The sequence below is a fragment of the Cuculus canorus genome, chromosome 2 (assembly GCF_017976375.1).
Source record: "Cuculus canorus isolate bCucCan1 chromosome 2, bCucCan1.pri, whole genome shotgun sequence".
NCBI lineage: Eukaryota > Metazoa > Chordata > Aves > Cuculiformes > Cuculidae > Cuculus > Cuculus canorus.
The window spans coordinates 146,328,347-146,350,425 of NC_071402.1; the positions used below are offsets into that span (position 1 = coordinate 146,328,347).

At 42.4% G+C, this 22,079-nt stretch overlaps 1 protein-coding gene across 13 annotated transcripts in view; it reads right to left on the minus strand.

Moving 5' to 3' along the window:
• Positions 1–778, minus strand: part of PARD3 (par-3 family cell polarity regulator) — a 448,147-nt gene extending 447,369 nt beyond the window's left edge. For 12 of the 13 annotated variants that reach the window (XM_054058316.1, XM_054058313.1, XM_054058305.1 and 9 more), the window contains exon 1: positions 485–777. In XM_054058316.1, the coding sequence (XP_053914291.1) occupies positions 485–604 (120 nt within the window). In that variant the 5' untranslated portion in view covers positions 605–777. Of the gene's footprint in view, positions 1–484 lie in introns of all 13 variants that reach the window. The other variant, XM_054058314.1, reaches the window with a different exon arrangement.
• Between the last annotated feature and the right edge of the window lie 21,301 nt (positions 779–22,079).

Below are 22,079 nucleotides of genomic sequence, written 5' to 3' on the forward strand. Positions count from 1 at the left end.
GAATACAGACATTAAAAATTTTCTGGGACTTCAATCAATCCACTGTTCGCAGTATTCCTTCCACTGCAGTTTTCAGAGAGCCTGGGAGTCAGCTTTTGCCAAGGAAAAACTTCCAGGTTCAGAAGCTCAAAGCGTGTCAGAGGGGCTGAGGGGGCAAAGCGCCCTCACCGAGCAGAGCCGAGGGGAAGGCGCTGATCAAGCTCCCGGCCAGCAACAACCACCCCGTCCCGACAAACCAGCCGATTATAAAGTTGTTGGGAACAACAAGGGAGAAATAAATAAATAATTGAAGAAGGGGGAAGCAGCGAAGCCCAACAAGCCGCCCGCCCGCCCGGCGCCCCCCCGGGCCGCGGTTCGCCGCCGCCGCCGCCGCCGCGGGGCCTGTGGGGCCGGGCAGCCCCGGGGCCGCTCCCCGCCCCGCGAACAAAGGGCCGCGGCCCCCGCCCGGACCGGCCCCCGCGCCATGTTGGCGGCGGCCCCTCACCTTGGCGATCGCCTTCTTGTACCGGGTCACCGCCTGCTGGATCAGGCTGAAAACTTTCATGTTCCCGTCCCCGCAGGGCACGACCACCCGCGTCCTCCCGAAGCACACCGTGACTTTCATCCTGCTCGGCGGCGGAGCCAAGCGGCCCCGCGTCCCTCCGCTCCCTCCTCCTCCTCCTCCTCTGGGCCGCGGCGGGGCCGGCGCTGCCTTCCCGGGCCGCTCGCCACTCACATGCCCGCGGCCACCTGCCCGGCCCCGGCGGAGGCGGCGGCGCTGCTCGGGCCGCGGGGCGGGGCGGGGGCCGGGCCGAGCAGCGCCGCCGCCCGCCGCCCGCGGAGCCGCACCTCGAACCGGGGACAACGGGAAAGTAGCGCTTCCTCCCGGGGAGCGGGCGGTCCTCGGGGTTCTTCGGGATCCTGCGAGAGCCACGGAACCAGCGCGGAGCGAAAAGTGGCGCCTTAGCGGCAGCGCCGTGGCTGAGCGGTGTCCTGCTCCGAGCCAGCGGCAAAGGGGGTCGCGGGTATCGCCCGCATCTTTTCAGGGGTTTCACTGGGGACAACGGAGCCGCACAGCTCGCGGGTTCTCAGTGTGGCCTGACGACATAGAATCGTCACTAGCTTGGAATAGACCTCTTGGAGTCCAACCATTCCTATCAACCACGAAACCATGTCCCTGAGCACCTCATCTACACGTCTTCTAAACACCTCCTGGGATGGTGACTCCACCACCGCCCTGGGCAGCCTCTGCCAGTGTCCGATAACCCTGTCTGTGAAAAATTTTTTTCTGATGTCCAGCCTGAACCTCCCCTGGGGGAGCTTGAGGCCATTCCCCTTTGTCCTGTCCCCTGTCACTTGGGAGAAGAGGCCAGCTTCCTCCTTTCCACAACCTCCTTTCAGGTAGTTGTACAGAGCAATAAAGGTCTCCCCTCAGCCTCCTCTTCTCAAGGCTAAACAACCCCAGTTCCCTCAGCCGCTCCTCGTAAGACTTGTTCTCCAGCTCCTTCACCAGCTTCGTTGCTCTTCTCTGGACACGCTCCAGAGCCTCAACATCCTTCTTGTGGTGAGGGGCCCAGAACTGAACACAGTATTCGAGGTGCGGCCTCACCAGTGCCAAGTACAGGGGCAGACTCCTTTTGGGTGGGAACGGTGAAAAAAATCAACTGCAGAGTGAAGGCAGAGTTTGAAGGAAAGAAAGGGGGGAGAGAGCTTTTTTCCTTTTCTTTTTTTTTTTTCCCCCCCCCCCTGAGCTTATGCACAGTACCGGAGACATGAACTTCTGCTAAGCTTGGTAGCACATAACATCAACATCCTTCTAGTACTGCCCAGGGCAGCTCATCTCATCTCCTCTGATGCTACCTGCCTGTCTCAGCTGGCAGTCCACTGTTGTTCCCGTAGCGATGGCATTAGTAACTTTGAGAACTTCAAACTCGGTACAAACTGCAAAGCTATCTGCAGTTCACAAGGTACGCAGTCAAGGAGCAAAGTTAAAGATATTCTTAAAATATCAAAGGTGAAATTATTGCCTAGACAAGTCAAAGGTGAGGTGAGAATGGCATTCCTAACCCTGTGCATTCTAGTTAGCAGTTTCCAGTGAAGAAAACTGAGGAGTCAGATTATATTAGTTTGGCCCCATGAGTATCTCATCCAATTACACTGAAATCCATAGAACTTTTTTACACTAATTGCAGTTTTGGAAAGCTTTGGGCACACACAAGATCAGAGATGAAAAGGTCCACCCATTGACCTACAGATAATTCTAAGCTTAGATGTTAATTTTATTACTGTTATCTGCCTGGGTCATCAGAACTAATAATATAGACAAGGACCTGAATTTTTATGTGAGGAACAGTACTTCTGTCTTAAAGCAGGAAACAAGCACACCTGCCATGTTATAATATTTTATCGTATCCCCAGTGCTCACTTGTGCAGAATAAGAAGGCAGCAAAGAATCATAGAATCTTAGCATAGTGTGGGTTGGAAGGGACCTTAAAGATCATCTAGTTCCAACCTCCTGCCATCTGCAGGGACATGCCCCACTAGATCAGGCTGTCCAAGGCCCCTTCCAACCTGGCCTTGAACACCTCCAGGAATGGGACAGCCACAACTTCCCTTGGCAACCTTCTCTAGTGTCTCACCACTTTCATGGTGAAGAAATTCTTCCTAATGTCCAGTATAAATCTGCACCTTTCCAGCTTATACCCATGATCATCTAATTACAACCCCCCTACCATGGGCAGGGACACCTCCCATTAGATCAGGCTGCCCAAAGCCCTATCCAACCTGGCCTTGAACACTTCCAGGGATTGGGCAGCCACAACTTCCCTGGGCAACCTGTTCCAGTGCCTCACTACTCTCATTGTGAAGACATTTTTCCTTAAGTCTCATCTAAATCTGCCCTCTCCAGTTTTTACCCATTGCCCCTAGTACTATCTCTATATGCCCTTGTAAAAAGTCCCTTGCCAGCTTTCTTGTAGGCCCCCTTCCGGTACTGGAAGTTTGCTATAAGATCTCCTCAGAGACTTCTCTTTTCCAGGCTGAACAAGGCCCGTCCTCATATGGGAGGTGCTCCATTCCTCTGATTATCTCTGTAGCCCTCCTCTGGACCCATTCCAACAGTTCTATGTCCTTCCTATGTTGCGGATTCCAGAACTGGACACAATACTCCAGGTGGAGTCTCACAAGATAGTAAGAGAGGGGCAGAATCACTTCCCTTGACCTGCTGGCCACTCTTCTTTTGATGCAGCCCAGGATATTGTTGGCTTTCTAGGCAGTGAACGCACATTGCCGGCTCGTGTCAAGCTTCTCATCAACCAGTACTTCCAAGTCCTTCTCTGCAGCACAGCTCTCAATCACATCATCCCCCATCCTATATTGAAATTGGGGATTGCCCCTACCCAGATGTAGGACCTTGCACTTGGCCTTGTTGAACCTCATGAAGTGCTCACAGGCCTACTTCTCGAACCTGTTCAGGTCCCTCTGGATGACATCCTGTCCTTCCACTGTGGCAACTGCACCACTCAAATTGGTGTCATCTGCAAATTTGCTGAGGGCGCACTCAATCTCATTGTCAATATCGTTGATGAAGATACTAAACAGCACTGGTCCCAGTGCGGACCAGTGAGGGACACCACTTGTCACGGATCTCCATCTGGACTTTGAGCCATTGACCACTACTCTCTGAATACAACCATCCAAACATTTTCTTGTCCACCAAGCAATCCACCCTTCAAATCCACATCTCTCCAGTTTGGAGAGAAGGATGTTGTGAGAGACTATGTCAAAGGCTTTACAGAAATCCAGATAGATCACATCCGTTGGTTTACCCATGTCCACTGCTGTGGTTACCCCATCATAGAAAGCCACTAAATTGGTCATACAAGACTTGCCCCCGGTGAAGCCATGCTGGCTGCCATTAATCACCTCCCTGTCCTCCATGTGCCTTAGCATGTCTTCTAGGAGGATCTCTTCCATGATCTTCGCAGGCACAGAGGTGAGGCTGACAGGTCGGTAGTTCCCAGGGTCATCTTTTCTACCCTCTTTAAAAATAGGCACAATGTTACACTTCTTCCAGTCACCAGGGGCTTCTCCCGATTGCCGTGACTTTTCAAATATCATGGAGAGTGTCTTGGCAACCACATCTGCCAATTCCCTCAGGACTCTGGGATGCATCTCATCAGGTCCCATAGACTTATATATGTTCAGGTTCCTCAGGTGTTCACAAACCTGATCCTCCCCTACAGTGGGAGGCGATTTACCCCCCTAGTCAGCACCTTGCTGTCCCATGACCCAGGAGGGGTGAGGAGAGCGGTTATCAGTGAAGACTGAGGCAAAAAAAAGTTGTTAAATACCTCAGCCTTCTCCTCATCTGTTGATAAGAGGTCGTCACTTTCAACCATCAGTGGAAGTACCTTCTCTTTAACGTTCCTCTTCTGACTGATGCGTCTGCAGAAACCCTTCCTGTTGGTCTCCTCTCCCCTTGCCAAGTTCATCTCCAGTTGCACCTTGGCCTTCCTCACCTCATTCCTACACAACCAAGCAGCGTCCCTATACAGTTCCCTGGTTCCCTGTCCCTGCCTGTGCTGTCTGTGTGGTTCCCTCTACTTCTTGAGTTTGACCAGCAGGTCTCGACTCAGACACACTGGGCTCTTCCCTTTCCTGCCTGATTTCCTACATCTGGGGACTGAGAAGTCTTGTGCTTTATGGAAAGCATCCTTAAATATTTGCCTGCTCTGTTCCGCTGCCTTGTCCCCAAGGACCATGTCCCAAGGGGTCCTACCAAGTAACTCCTTGAATAGCTGGAAGTCTGCTTTCCTGATATTTAGGGTCCTGGCTATACTCCTCGCCTGTCCCATATCCCTCTGGACCTTAAACTCCACCAGCATGTTATCACTGCAGCCCAACCTGCCTCCCATCCTGATGACTTCGCTTGTATTAGTGGCCATCAGGTCCAGTATTGCATCCCCTCAGCTGGAGGTCTCTATCAGTTGGACTAAGAAATTATCCTCAATGCACTCCAGAAGTCTCCTGGATTGCCTACAGCTTGCCATGCTACTTTTCCAGCATATGTCAGGGTAATTGAAGTCCCCGAGTAGGATGAGAGCTTGCGTGTACAAAAGCCTCCCACAGCTGGAGGAAGAAGGCTTCATTGAATGGCTCTCCTTGATCAGGTGGCCTGTAGTGTACACCAACTACAAAGTTTCCATTTGTTTCTGACCCACAAGCTTTCAACCTGTTCCTGGCTACTCTTCAGTGACAACTTTTCACATTCTACCCCTTTCCCAAGATAGAGGGCAACACCTCCAACCCATTTTTCCCCGTCTCTCCCTTCTGAACAGCCTGTAGCCATTGATAGCCACGTGCAAGGGTTCAGAAAGGTAGAAATAAAATAAAACTTGAGTAAACAGTTTACATCTCATAACTGAGACAACTGAGTACACTCCACATTTTTATGGCCATAACTCATCATATTTATTGTTGGAAAATGTTGAAAATTTCCATTAACCTGCTGTTTCTGTGCTTTGTAGGTGATCACAGGAGTATCTGGGAACATACTGGGAAGATGAAAGGGGTATAAGTCCTTGGTTTAATAGACATCACCTGAGAAACTTGCAGAAACAGCTGTAAAAATGTGAAGTCAGTAGAGGGTCTTCCAAGACTGTCTTTAACAAGCAATTTTACAGTGGCATAGTCTTTGTAATGTTCAACGTTATACTTCAGTTGCCATTTGCATTTACCTGCTGAAACGTAATGTTGCACATCAGGATCTTTACCACAGTGCTGTAAAACTTAATATTAGATACAGTTGCTGGTTGACAGTAATTATTTCACTGTTCAGATACTGCTACAGGTTTTTCATGTTTTGCTGTGATTTAATTTCTGCTCTTTCTGTCTTGAGCAAGTTTCTTGGCAATTTTCCCAGCAGTTTTAACAGTTCCCGGGGTGGGGGTGGGGAGGGGGAACAAAAAAAAAAAACAAACCCAAAACCATAAAACAGTTTAGGAAGAAATATTGACAGTTTTTCTATTAAATGTGTAAAACAGGAAACTTCAATAGTGAAGTACAAAAAAAACCAAGTTTATCCCAGGATCTGATTTAAGGCCAGAACTTCAAAACTCATGCATGAATAGTGATAGTACTAACAGGAATGAGGACCTTAGAGATTTTAACTCCTTTTCCACAAGATACACATGCACAAGCTCTGCATACATCATTCTGAAAATGTTTTAGATACAATTTACCAAGTATCATGTTTGTTGATGTCTTAGAATGAGAAATGAGCTTTAACAAACAAAAGTAACAAGGCTACAAGATTGTCCAAGGTCTAGTTATGTAAGACAAATGAAGTATAAAACATTATTATAAGAGATTATGAGAGAAGGATTATACTAATCAGGAGAAAAATTGGCAGGAGTTGTTAGTTTACAAAAATTACAACTACTTTCCATGTACTTAATGAGAGGACACCATGTTGCAATATGGGTGGCATAAATATAGTTCTGAATGTTGAGCTTTTCTGGGCTAATATACTGTAGAACCTGACAATTTATTTATTAACCAGTACGTTGTTGGAAGATTTCCATGAAGAAGCAATTATCTGTCTGGCAGGAAGAAGTAGGAGATGGAGCATGGGATGGAGAGAATCAGCACCTGCAGTTCCTAACGATTAATATTCAAGTTCTGTTCAAAACAGCAACCAAGCCGAAATCCTAGTAGACACTGCAAACATGCAGGGAGTGAAAATCTTGCAACCTAAGGCAGATTGCAAAAAGTCAGTTTTATCTGAATGTTAAAACTACTGAGGCAGACAAACATTGCTGATTTCCAGAACTGTTCCACAGTTTATCCTGCCTTTACACTCTAGATGGAAAAATTGTTCTGGAACAATTCTGTATGCATTCAGGATGTTCATCACATGCAGATATTCCCTAGTCTGACAAGAAAACACTGATTGAGTGTACAGTATGTTTGAAGTTCAAGCCATTTTAAATATAGATATGTCCTTAAGCCAAGTAAAGTTAATTCAGACCTGTGGAAAGACCAATGTCAAACTGAAGAGCATTATTCCTCAAAAAAATAGAGTCTAAAAAAAGTTATCAAAATTATATAGAAGCCAAAGTTAAAACAAAATTGGGGTAGCTAAGTTATATGAAGCAGACAAAAAAAAATTAACTCATAGCTGGTATGAGATCAAAGTCCCATTTGCAAAAGTTACTTAAAGAATATACCAGAGACTACTAGGTTTTGATGATTCAAGATACCAACCTGTTGTAACTCTCCTTCTGCTCAATTGTTATGTAAAAGTCTTACTTTGTTCTTCATACCTTCAAAAATCTGACTTCTAAAGTTCTAAATCATTTACATTTTACTGAGACTCTGGTCTTATCAAAGCATACACGCCTGTGAGTATTTGAGCTCTTTCTATGGATAGTATTTTAACTACAGGAGTGATTTGACTTCTCTGCGATTACATTTTCATGATGTTTTCCTGCATATTTACAGTACTTCCACAAAGAAGCAAGGCAGTGGTTCCTAACACCTTGTTTTATGAGTGAGGCAGTCATTAAAGCTTATTAAGTAATTGTGGCTAGCTCTGGCCATGAAAAAAAATGAGGCTGGATGAAAAATTATTTTGTATGACTTCTCATAGAGCCTTGGATTTGGGGAATGGCAAGTCCTCAAATCATTAAAAAGTAATTATAGAATCACACAGGTGTTAGTGTCAGACTTAGGAGATGCAGACGCACAAAATTTGGGAAGACAAGAACTTCCTTTGTGGTATAACAGAAGGAAGAATTTGCAGCAAAGAAGAATGCACAATTTTGAGGAAAAACCACAATAACGTTGACCTTTCCAGGGCCTCCAACTTGCGCCTCAAGCAACTTCAGGTAACGAAAAAGCATTTGGGGTTAAAGAATGAGTATAGATGAATTTACCACTTTTTTTGTCTGTGTCTATACTGGTCTTGTGCTATTTTAATAAGAATTGTGTTCAAGGGTTTTTAATAGTTTTCTTAATAATTCTCTGGTGGTTTTCCACCATCATCAAACTGTTTAATTGGGGAGTGCTTTCTCTAAGATATATCAAGTAATAGCTTCATTATGCTGAGAACTGGGAAGGCCTGAGCTAGAATAGCAAGTCACTTCTTGGTGTGGGCACTTGAAGATAATCTACAGGGAAGGAAGCAAAATCATTAGAGGTCTAAAAAGCAAAAAAAACATGACCTGTACAGAAGGAATGAAGATACTGGGGGTGTCCGGAGCACAGAAAGGGGCACTGCTGCAAGATATCCAAACTGTTTGAGTCTTCTGAGGGTGCTACAGACCTATACTCAGAGCTATAAATTGTCATAAGAAAAACATTCACACAGCCAGCTTTACCCTGCCCCTCCTCTTGTACCACATACTGTATTTATTCTACGGGTTGAATAGATTTATAGTCCCTTAACAAAAGAGGTAAAGTTCTGAATGTCCCCGTATTGCAACATGTATATAAGTCAGATATTGGAGCTGGTTTATTTGCGCTTAGAGCAATGGAGGGTCTGCAGCTCTATGCCCACAGTGACTGAGAGCCACCACAGAGACTGACTGCACTGGGAGGAGAATGATCTGCCATCTTCTTTCATATCCTTCCACTACAGCTGTTCTGCAGGCTCCCGTGGCTCTAGTGTGACAGATGTGTTTCCTTTGGGTATGTGAGCCCAGTTATGCCAAAAATCCAATATCAGTTATAGTTTCAGCAGGCTTTCTAGAGAAAAGGAAAAGGAAGAATCATAGAATAATAGAATGTACTGAGTTGGAAGGGATCCACAAGGATTATTGAGTCCAACTCCTGTCTCTGCATAGGACAACCCCAACATTCACACCATGCTTCTGCAGGCGTTGTCCAAATGCTTCTTGAATGTTGTCAGAGTGGGTGCCACTGCTGCTTCCCTGGGGAGCCTGTTCCAGTGCTCCACCACCCTCTGAGTGAAGAACATTTATTCTGATATCCAGCCTAAACCTCTCCAGGAGTATCTTCCTACTGTTCTTCCTGAATGGCAGGAAGAAGTGGAATAATGAATGCCAGTGGCCAAAACCAGAAAAATCCCCACACAATTTCAAGGACAAAGAAAAAGCACTTTTACAGATCTGGAATTTTATCCCTGACCAATTTCAAAGGGCAGCTCTAGATGTTCAGTCATTGGTAAAATTAAGTTTTTAGCAACTTTTCAATTACCGGCAATTATCATTAGAAACTGTAAAAATAAAACTGTTAAATATGGTAGAACTTGGGGGATTTATGACCACCACAAGAAGTCGAAGTGTATGTGATTCATTTACAGAATCTGAACTATGGAATACTTGTGGAATTAATTATTTTAAGATCCTAGGATGTTCACTTTTATTTTCTCTTAAGGCTTTTAGGAACTTGGTGCTTTCCTAAAACTATCAGAGGTTACTTATCTTTTCAATCTCCTTCTACAAAAGCTACTTGGTGACATTTTGTCTCTGCTGAGAATTTATGGGATGTTTTCCTCCTCCTTTCCTTCCTTCTGCCTGTCCAGAAGTTTGCTCTTTGCTTTTCTTCCAGCCTTTTAGTTATTGATGAAGTTCCTGGCACAGATTTCCAAACATGGAAACACAAAATACAAGATTCCAGCAACTAAAAAGGGTTGTGGAGTCTTTTCACTGACTTCCATGAGCTTTGGATCAGGCTTTAGGGCCTTATCTACCCTACTCAAATAATGAATAAACAATATCAACACAGAGCTACAGTACTGGGCTCTGTTTCTCAAGTACTTGCCAGAGCTGGAACTAATTCAGATACTGTCAGAGGAACGGATTTGCTGAAGAGAAGCTATGCCAGATTATTTGCCACAATCAGGTTTTATCTACCAATGAGCATTCCTGAAAAAATACCTTCCTGTGACATGAAGAGGAACACCCACAGGGTAAATTAGTCAAAAGGCCTATGAAAACATGATAGAACATATATTCTACCATACAAATTATTCATGTGGTTTATAAATTTATTAAGAATGTATTTCTCAGCTGGTGTTCCTCTTTAGGGATCCCTGTTTAATTTCTTGCCCTGTTCTCATCCTTGTTGGGCTGAAAGGGAATGAGACAGTGTCACAACTTTCAATAATAAACTATCTTGGTGATTGCAGAAAAATACTGATAAAGCATGAAGGGAAATATATCCTTTGCTCAGCTTCTCCCTGTGTTGATTGTAACAGGGAGAACTGCATGGAGTAAGGATATTGCAGCAGAGGGTTTGCAGTTTGGTCAGGAATTTAGAGAGGTATAAATACAGACAAGCACTTGGAACACATTCATCCCTGTTACACATGGATTTAAATGCACTCCTGCTGCTCATGCTGAAAACACACGCTATTCATCACTCATACATAAATATTTACTCCTGAGCAAAGTCCCATAAAACCTACAGAACACCTTTTCTGTTGCATATGCCAGTAGTCAAGTTTCAAAGCATGAAGGACTGGCAGAGAATCAATTACACAGTGCCTTGTAATATTGTAGGAAGTATGACCAGGATACACATAGTCACCTCCACTGCTGCTCCAAACCTACTCTGACAACTTCAAAAAAATTCCAGATACGCACTATGACCAGACTTGAGTACCTCTGAGCATCTGTAGCTCCCTTTAAAGAGGAACATGGCAAAAGCAAATAGCTGAATTTTGGATAACGCTTTTAATATCATTCTTTGCTTACTTAGAGAAGATGCGATAAGACAAATCAGAATCAGAGACAAGTAACACATGATCTTTTTCACTCTTTGCTTTCTCCCATGTTCCTTTATGAATCTCAAAATCTTCTTTCTTCTCCTCCTGTTTCTCTACTTTATTCTCTTTTCCTACCCAATCCCATTTCTCCTTTCATCTCACATGCTTTTATTGCCTTCCCTACTTCATGTCTTCCTTAAAAGTATTTGCAGCTGCTGAAATCAGTAAAAAAAAAAAAAAAAAAAAAGACTCAAATGAAATAGGAGAATCTCTAAGAGCTAAAATACATGACACATTGTCACATACTGCCAGTAATCTATTTTATTCAAGATGGAAAATATGATGACAGTAAATGAGTAAGTTTTCCAAAACTCAGTGCAGTGTTTTACAGCATAAGGATGTTTCAATTCTTCACAGAAGAAGCCAAACAGTTTAAGTTGGTCTGCAAAGATCTAAAATCTGTAACTGAAACCAAGTTGTCTTCTCCAACATGAAGCCAACTTGGCACAGGTAGGACATCATGTGCATCCAGGTGCAACAGGCAAGAAGAGCTGAAATCAGTGGCAACAAGTCACTTGATAAAATCACCTTTTGTTTCTTTAGTCTGTTGTTGACTACACTAATACATGGACTACAGCACACCACAGGAGCGTTTCTGTGGAAAGCAGTAGCAGAGCAGCTTTAGAGCCACTTCTCAGTGCCAAAAAAGATCTGCACTCAGGTCTCCTCTTGTTTCACTGAGCAAAAAGACATCCTCTACAAAGGCCCTTCAGCAGCTGACATTCCAGGACTTGAGAAAATGCTTGGCAGCATATTTTAAAAGCAGGGTTTCTCATGCATTAAAATTACAGATTGGTTGTCTTCAGAACCATACATGAGCACAGATCCTGCTCCCTTCTGCAGGGGTGTTTAGACTTGAGAGCAGAATTTAAAGCAGTGTAACTCAATGCACCTAAACCAAACCAGATAGATTAGATAGGCAAGATTAACTCTACCAACCTTCCTGCTGCCAGGGAACTCAGGAGCCTTCTAACTTGCCAGAAGTTGCACTGTGGCTCCACACTAATCCACTGACACTGCATTTACATCCATCATAACACCTGTTCTAGGATTTCAGCTTATCCCATTTTTAGTAGTTATTCCTTTATGCAGGTAAACGTGTATTACATATGCCTCCATAATACTTACTACAGTTTATTTTCTCTTTTGGAAAAAAACCAAGAGCTACAAAGGACCACCACTTCTTATTTCAGAACTTAAACTCATCAACTTGCAATGTAATTTAAGTGCAGTGAATCACTAGTAGAGGATACTTTTTTAATAGAGAAAGACAATGGAAATAAAACATGGAATATTGGTATGCATATGTGTTATAACCAAAGAAACTATAACCACTTTCAAGGAATGGAAAATTGGCTGCCTTTCTAACACCGCAGCATTTACAAATGCACAACCTCACCTGAAATCTAGGTAAGCGAACAAAGACTTTAATTACAGTAGGCTGTTGCAAGAGTTTGATAATTAAAATCTTCTAGGGTCAAATGACTATTTTCATAGTAAGGGAAAACAATTTCTTGCTAACTCGTTAAACTGATAAATATAGTAGATAGAGGTGATTCATTTGACAGATGGTTTTGCAAACACATTTTCTTCCTTGCAAGATTTATCAATATGTTGCTGAAATTTTCAGGTTTTTTCTCCTGCAGAATCCAATATCAGCTCCAGCTCACAGCTTGAAGTGAGAGTGCACCAGGTGCTGCTTTCTCTTTACTTTTGCCACCTGAAATAGATTTTAAAGTCTAAAACTGCTGAGCAGAGATGTGGGCAGAGTGCATGTTTCCCAGCTCTTACTGTTGCAAAGTGTAACTGGGGTGGATACAGTACATTAAAGCTGGAGAGAAACAGTTTCAGCCTTGCTTGAGAGTTTTCTCCACCTTGCTTCTGGAGGTTGCTGATCTCATGTTGCAAATAGCCAGATGACACAGGCTGAATCACTTCAGTTTAGATCATGGTGTCCAAAGGCAACCTGAAAAGTACTTCAAAATACTGGCCAAAAAACCACAGTAGTTCCAGAACAGCTTTTCACGTTGCTGAGTTCTTCTTGTCCATGGCAGGATAGAAAACAATTGTAGGTTACAGCTTTGGGTTGCCTGTTTTGTGAGTCACCCTCCTATCTGTGAGGGCTGTCTGTTTTGTCTTCCGAGATTAATAGCTTTGATATTTAGCCCGGCTCATTTCAGCGGTACGGGGAGTCATTACACAGAGTCTGTTCGGGCTGGAACTTTTAACACAACTTTCAACTATATGGTTCAGGCTAAAGAGAAGGTGTTAAAAATACTTAATAGTCATCCCTCCAAATCTATCTTTCCAAATTTTCTGAAACACTAAATCCTCACCACCTGCCATCTGTAAATCTCAGCCTGGTTTAGACATGGTAGGAACTGTTAGCGTATTTTTTTGTGTGTGTTCTTTACCTCTGCCTTTGCTTATTCTCTGAGGCTTGTTCTATTTTTTTGCTGCGTGAATAATTGTAAAAAAAGAATTTGAACAATTTTGTAATTGTCATAAAATTTATGATACAGATACTCATAACTTGATTTATTGAAGTGAACTGAATTCACTCAGCTCAGTCACATAATTTTAAAATTTCATAGCAAACTGGTTAATTTGAATGACTATATATGTGCACAGGCTAAATCATAAGGGTAAGATACACAATGTGACTGCTCATACATTATGTATAAGTTGCACTATGTACAACCCTCAAGTTGTGCCAGGGGAGGTTTAGACTAGATATTAGGAAAAATTATTTCACCAAAAGGGTTGTCACGTATTAAAACAGGCTGCCCAGGGAAGTGGTTTAGTCACCGTTCCTGGAGGTATTTAAGACGTGTAGATGTGGTGCTTAGGGACATGGTCTAGCGAAGGACTTGGCAGCATTAGGTTTACAGTTGATCAATGATCTTAAGGGCTATTTCCAACCTAAACAATTCTATGATTCTATGTGATCTATGTTGGTACTTAACCTACTATTATCTGCTTTGAATTATATGCCTGCCACAAGGCCTGCTGCTTGGCCAGTATAATTTTGCCAGCCTAGTATATAACAGCCTCAGCAGAAAGCAGTGTGCAGGGGGTGATTTTTTCGGAGGCATTTCAGTTTGACCTCATCCTCTCCATCTTAGTTCAGACTTTTCTACTAATGCACCTAGGTAAGATTTTCTTCAGACAAGAAACAGGTACCCTGCGTAGATCTTGCCCTTCTTCTGTACTTCCAGGCACTCTTTTGCACAGAGCAATTATCTGAGCTTCTTCTTCTGTTGTGGTAACTGCAACTTCGGATTCCTGCAGATCATCAAAGAAATGTTTCATATATACTGCCTCTCTTTACAGGACAGCTTTGTATTGCAGTCTTAATTCTTACAAAATGAATATACTTCCTTGCATTTTTTAGTGTCTCAAGCTTTTAGGGTATGATGGCCCTTTCTGACTTTTCTAGTTGCATGTTCCTCTGTTTCATCTGATCTTAACTGCATCTATTGTCTTTGACTTTTTTTCAGATTTTCTGAATTGCTTATGTAATATTCTCTTTCTATTTTTCTGCCCCCTCTTTGCATAGACTCTTTCTTGGTATCTTCAATAATTCGCAGCTGCTTACTAAAAGAAGTCTTTTCATCTCTAATGCAAAGATAAACACATGCCCAGCCAAGAGATGTGAGAGCTGTGTACATTAAGCCCTTGAAGGAGCTTAATTTTGCTGTCTTTGCCGCTCTGTCTTTCCATCATGATTTCTCTTTCTGTTCATCCTCTTTAGCACAGCCTTTTTCTCCTCTGGCAGTTTTCTCCTCTAGAATGTTTCTGGCAACTAATCACCAGAGCTGAGAAATAACCACCCCCGCAGCAAGCCGAAGTCCCCCTTGGTCTCAGATTTCTTCATCTGCTGAAGAAAAGGTAAAGCTCTCCTTTAATCATGGTGCCCACAGAAGGGACACAAAACTGAATATCCAAACGCATGGGCTGAGCGAGGGCATTCCCTGAGGCTGCACAAGTGGAAGCGGGCAGGATTTGCCCCTCATTTCTGAAAATACCGAAAAACTTGTCTGCAGTTGTCAGCATCATCGGGAGACATTTTCTCACTGGCACTGGTGAAGCTAATTTTAAAGCACAGTCTTAGCTCATGGGAGGCTGGAGGTAATTTTAGTGATAGTGAAAGGTGCCAGACTTCCAGACATGGAAGATGTTGCTCTAGGTGTCGCTTATGTGGTGCTTTATACCTGTGTAATTCAATGTAAAATACCATTGCTGGTTTGACTGGAGAGTTTTGATTTAATAATCATTAGCACACTGGTTTTGCTGTGCTAATGACGGGGCAAAGTTTTCTCCTCCCAGAACAGGTACTGTATAGGCAGTAGGATCAACAGCATCATTTTGCTGGTGTCTGCCTATTCTGCTGTGGAGTCAGCACCTCCATGTATACAAAATTATTCAATATATCTTTGGTATTGCAACTATGCAAATTAACAAGTTCTCTTATGCATTAAACCAGGGAAGCTATTAATTTGTTACTAGAAAGTGCTGCACAAACAGCTCTCAACAGTCCTGTGCTGTGCTTCCTTGAAGATGAATACACATTTGGTAGTTTTTATGGACTTTGGAAATGCTTAGGAAAAAACCCACGTTGTGTTATCTAACTAACCAGATGCTTGCCAGTTACTTAAAACTCTATTTCTTGGCTTGCCCCACTGTATTTTAAAAATTGTAGTGAAATCCTAAAACAAACACATGAAATCCAGTATATTTTTATTTCACTGAACTTTGTGGGCTTTATTTAAGTTCAGAAGGAGAATGTATTGTTATTTTGCTCTGTAGCTTCCACTAGTCAAACAACACCACCCAGCCTTTGGCTCTATTTGGAATTGACAGTCAAAGCTTTACCTATGTGAAACATAAGACATTTTGGATCTACAGGTTTCAACAGTAATAGCAGACAATGTAAGTAGTAATTTTCAGTAAAGGTATGCCCAGGACAAAGCCTTCAGTCTACCACTCTTGGCTTACAAGATCTTGAACAGTAATACATTTCCAGCTGAGCTTTAGTGTCTCAGTGGAATGGAATGGATGCATTGTGAGCCTGATGTGCCTTCACACTGCAGGAAAATTTGCCTCACTGTCACCATATTACTGGGCTAAGTCTCATATTCACATCTGAATAGCTGCTATGAGGATTATACTGTCTACCAAGGAGTAACTAACAGATCCAGGCAGTCCTGCACTCCCCAGGGGGGGCAAACATTTCTTTAGAGTCCAGCACTTTGTTCACTGAGCTGCCTAATCCCATCCACACTTCCAATTTACACCAGCGCAGACTTCTTCAACAGTCATTTTGTAGAAGCTTTTCCCCTTATTCTCACCTGATGTTGAAAGAGACCTGGTAAAGCACAGCTCTCCTTGAGAAAATACCACAGAACAACTCCCTGCCCAAAATCCCAATCTATTATCTCAAGTATCTCCTTTTTCTACTACAATCCAGAGAACAACAGTGATCCTTGAGGCTGATAAGACCAGTTTTCTTCTTCCTCTTGATGTCTGTCTCTCTGGCCAAAACTCTGTCAAAAGCAACATGAACACAGAATTTGGTCTCCCATTGTCTCCTGTATCTGCCTGCTCTCACTTCTCCCTGGCACTGCAATGATTTCCCATCTGACCATGTTAACATCTGTAATCAAGTGGGCTGAATACAAAGAAGAGCTGCAACCCCACTTTTTGATCAGCAGCTTTCATTACTTATGTCACCACCCAACACAGAGACCGGCATAAAAGGATTAGTTTCCTTAGCATTATTTTGTGATGTCTGATATGTCTAACAGAGGGAAGGAAAGTTCATGAAGCTGAGAGAATTAACTATAGAAGAGCATAAAATTGTATGACCCTTAGAAAAAAACAATACAAATAGGCCCTACTGAGCCTGAAATAGTATTTAGATCTGAGAAAATACTGCTGCTTAAGATCTACCCTATACTAATGGAAAACAAGCCTTTGATTATAAATAAACAGTACTGTACCACAGACACACCTGATTTCATCACCAGTTTCTCATCAGACAGTGGAATAACCCACAGCACTGAACTTGACTGTTCACGTCAACCAGAAGAGTCCAGCAAGTTTAAAATACAGATAACTGCAAACAGTAAATATCCTAAGCAGCAACCTGAATTCAGGCAGCTTTCAGGTTAGTTTAAAAGATGAGTAACTATTCAACTCAGCCCATTTTTTGATCCAAGTGGAACTGCCAGAAGAGGGAAAAAAAAACCTCTCAGCTTTGGAGGCCAAAGAAACAATGCAGGGAACAAAATGAAAGTTACCTTGCAAAAGGCAAGTTTCGGCTTGCATCTAACTGCAGTAATAAGAAAGCAAAGTGATTCATTCTGCCAAAGTTTTCCAGCTTGAGGAGCTTGAATTAATACAACCTCCCACCACAACTGCTGCGTACGAGCAAGCTGGGGGTGGAGGGGGGCAGGGGCAGCCAGAAAGTATCAAGGCAATACAGGGAAGGTGGAAATGGAAAGTTCATTTTCAGCAAGGCAGCAATGAATGGTGGCCTGCTGGGGAGGAGAGAAGAGAGGTAGTAGCGACAGTACTGCAGTCTTGTAAAAATAAAGTTGAGTAATGATGATCTGTTATGTGAAAGAATAAACATCCTGCTCTTTCACAGTGGCTGGAAGATGGACGTTTGTGCATGCCACATAGCACTGTGCCATGGAGGAATTGTCAGGTCAAGGTACAAAGCTTCACTTTGTGCATTGTTGAGAGAAGTTTTATTTTAGACATGGGTAAGAAGGGTTGAGTGACTTATCTGTGGCAGGCTAGTCACAGAGTGAAACAAAACAAAACAAAACAAAACAATATTGTTTTACTGCCTGAGTGTGGTTAATATTTTTCTAGATGTTCAAACTGGATATCAGGTTGCACCTGACAAAAGGTTGGCCAATAGTAGCAAGATTTTTCAACTAAGCTGTCAACATTTTTCAAGTACAGACATGCTAATACAACTTAAAAAGAACGGTATAAAATAGCAGATCTCATTATTATCACTTAAATAAAACCTCCAAGACAGCTAGATATGTGTATTTACTTTTAATTTTTTCAAAATATATATAATAGCCAATAAATTTTATTTTCTCAACTTACATTTAGGTGGGCACACTAACCTTTTTCTTTTTTTATTAGTCCAAAATCTCTAATCACCAAAATTATGTTTTGTCCCCAGGCATTTTCCTCCTTTCTTTCTATTCTGTAGTTCAATGACCACAAAATTACATGAGCCTAACTACAGAAAGATTAATTTTAGGTTCTAACTGTTTCATCTTCTTTGCGTGTTTCTCTTCGTGGACCATCTGTGCTTGATAGCGTGATACTCACAGTTCATTTACCTTTCTTGAGGATAACTTTAGTGGTTTCAATCCTATTCAGTATGTAGACCACCACAAAAGTAACAATGGATCTTTTGACCCCTCCATAAAAATGTGAAGCCTATGGATAATTAGAGCCTATGGATAATAATTTTTTTCACTTGCTTCTTCTTAGTGGTAGCACCTCAGAGGTCCGTGGACTGCAAACTTAAAGCTACTGAAAGCCTCTGTGACTTGTACAAACTTACTCCACCTGTTCTGCAAATGAGCCTGACTTTAACGTTGTACTAATGAACAACACTAAAGCTGTGGGTAATGTATGAACTGCATATATATACTGCATGGAATGCATGTGAAATGCATAGGCTATATGAAATATGAGCTAATAAAAATAGCATTTAGGCTCTTGCATAATGGAGGTATGAAGAAATGCAAAGGTCTACAGCTGCATCAAAACCTCAGATTTCTAGCTCCTTCCTTCCTATAAACCTAGAGGAAGAACTGACCATGTTTGGGCCTAATTGTTCAGCAAGAAACATTTTACAGACTGGTTGTACCAAATTTGACTGCAGCATGGTAGGACAAGCTCAGGGAAGTGAGTCCTCCTCCTTCTGCAGCCTGCCTAACCCTCCAGCCCTGAGCAAGGGTTTTCCCCAAGGGTTGCTCATACCCAAGGAAGAAGGAGCTCAGGACAAGCCCCACCCACAGATATTCATTGAGCAGCTACATTTCAAGAAAAAAAGGTTTGAAAAGCTCATACTTCGAAAGATCTTGGTTAGTGGCATGAAAGATTTTCTCCTCTGATGACATTCCTCTCTGATTTGTTTTTATAAGTTTGGGCAGCGCTCTGCTGGTACAGCTGCTTGCTGAAGTCCTGCCAGAGGAGCCATAATTTCTTAATAGCCTCCACCAATGAGCTGTCCTGTTAACAAAACAGAAGATGAGAAAATGTAGTTGTAGAGCAGGCAGATGTAACCTGAGGCTAAGGAGGCAGCCGCTCATAGCACCTTCTCTAACGTGGCCCCAGAGGAAGCATGGAACTGATGTGCCCAGGAGCGGGTGGGATGTGACCCTCCCTTCTGAAACCACCAAGTTTCTGTCTACCTACTTAGACATCTAAAGATTCAACCAAGCTTCAACTGTGTGCCAAGGCCAGCCAAGGCAGAAAAACAAACCCAAAGGATTTTATGTGTCCTATTTGCTTATGAAGAGGGAGCCCAACAGTAATACATTGACAAGACAAGCCATCGACTATTCAAGATGATCAAGAGCAGTGACATTTCCACATTTTCAGAGCTCTCAACAAATGTAGCTAATTAAGTCTTGCATCAGCACTGCAGTTAAACACAAGTACGTATTCATCTCCCCTTTTCACAGAGGAGGAAGCTGCAATCTGGGGGTATTTAGGGCCACAGAGTGAGTCACTGGCAGAGCCAGAGATTTATTTTAAGCGCTGTAAGCTCCAAGATCATTGCCTTTTCATTTAAGTTATTACACTGAAAAAATGTCTTCTCAGCATGAATTAAATGGAAGATAGAGAATATTCTTCCATTGCAGGTAAGATCAGGATGACCTTCTCCACAGTGTGACACCAACCATCAAAGTATTGTAACTAATTTGCAGTATAGGGAATAACTTTCATTTGAAGGGACTATTGAGGTAGGAGAAATGAGAAGAGGTGATAGGGAGTCCCTGAGTCTCATGGACACGTCTGGCACACAAGACAGGGAGAGTTCAGAAAGTGCCCTGCTTTCCTCCCAGTCCTTACCTTGGCTGCCTTCCACTCTGCAGCCCTTAGTGCTTATGGGCTCCTATTAAGATTAGCAGCCCCACTGCACTGGTAGCCTTCCAGACTCCAGAGAAACAGCTCCTGTCCCATAAGCGCAACAAGACACAGCAGGTGGATGAAAGAGTGAAATGCAGAAATAAGCTATAAGTGAAATCAGCCTCTATCGAGTCAGTTTTTAAACTTTAAAAAAATTAATCCAATTTCCAAATATAATATCTACACACAATTTCACTCAAATTTATCAAATTTATGTAATAATTAGGACTCAGAATAACTTAATGTATGTACAATTATGTATGGACAAAGAAGTAGGCGTGTGCATGGGCGTCTGAAGGCAATGACTTCTTAAAGCGAGTGTTGCCTAAACTAACCTGCCCCAACTTGTAATAATGCTTTTTCCAAAGTATAACAGTAGGACAGTTTGCTAGACGTAGCAAAAGTGCAGAGTGTAAGTCAGAGATTGGAAAGGTGGTGTGAGTATCACTTTCATATCACTCTAATCTCAAGGTTATTTTCTAAATCATATTTTCCCTTTGCACTCTGGGAGCGTCTCACAGTGCTATAAACCCAAAAGGTGCTCATGAGTAGCGTCCTGGGCGTGCATCTGCCCGGAGCAGCTCTGAGTAGCTCTGCCCTCTCTCCCCCACTGGGTTGGTAGCAGCAGGTAGCAAATCATCAGTGGTATCCAAGAGCCAAATTCCTACAGGACACTCTTCCGAGAGAGGAACATCCTAGAACCAAATGAATCGTCTTTGTGGAAAAATAAATCAACTATATTATATTAGAGGAGGTGGATTAATGTATGTGTTGAGTGACGTCACTGCAGATAAATTCTGCCGTCTTTATCCTTTTTTGCCTGGGGAAATCAATAGTACACAGGAAATTCTGAAAAAGAAGTGGTCATCATGATAATTAGCAAGCCATAACATAAATGTGCATTTTTCACTTTAATGAATTATTAAAATGCTTGAAACTACCATAAATAAATAGCACAGATAAATGAACATGCTGGCAATTATTCATGTTTCTGTATTTAAAATTCAAATCTAAACTGAGCATCTTTCTCATCAGCTGAATTTCATCAATGGCTGTGATCTAGTATGCTTTCTTCACCCAAACCCTCCAAATGTCATTAGTTCTAAATTGGTTCACTAAAAACTTACTCAAAGTGAAATTCTATTCCCAGCATCAACATTTCAAAATCTGTACTGCAATCAGATTACTTGTTTACCAGATTAATACTAGGAACCTGCAAACAGGATGTCGCACAAACTACAAAGTAACAACACATATCAGCAACTAGGTGCAAAAGAATAAAATAATATTTCATAGTCAAAAAGCACTTTGACTACCCAGTTTTATTCATTGTTCTGTTGCATACATCCTTTCTGTTGATGTTTACATAGAGCTTTTGTGCTGGATGCTCATTGTCTTCCAAACCACACATTTTGCTCATTCCTCGTTTTTCCCCTCATAAGCAATTTAGAAATATACTGCTGTAACAAGCAAGATTAAGCCAATACATGTGTATAAGAACATGAAAACAGCCGCGTTGCGTCAAGAACCAATATCCATCTAGCTCATTACCGGAACTTCAGAAGTAGCAGCAGATGTTTTGGGAAAGAATACAGAAGAGAGCATATTTTTAGTGTGAACCTCTAGACGGTATTTCTTTGCAGCTTCCAGCACCACATTAAATATTTATCTGAGTGGTGTGATATTACATATTTCCAAGTTTCCAGATCTTCCAGTGCTAGAGGATAAAAAGGACCTTCTAGTACAGAGTAAAACCTTCAGGCTCTTGAGGTTCAGCCCATCTGCTGCCATCACCAAAGTGCATTGTTCGACTCATTTTATTTCTTCCACCAAAGCAACCTGATTAAGAGTCTGGATTAGTGTTCATAAAAAGCAGAGAATACCATAGAAAAGAAGATCCTTGGGGCACAGTCCCAGTTACTGTATTATTTATATATGCAAACCTCAGAGCTAACACTGGATATAGACATCTCGTACCAAGCATCAGTCCAGTGACCTTCTGCTCCAGGGCCTGGGAGGTGAAATCTTTGCCTCTTTTTCTATTTAGACCTCTGACAAAGTTTGTGTTTATGACTCAGAGCAATAAGGTTTAGCTTGTGATGATAAGACTGTCTCTCATTCAGGAAAATACTGT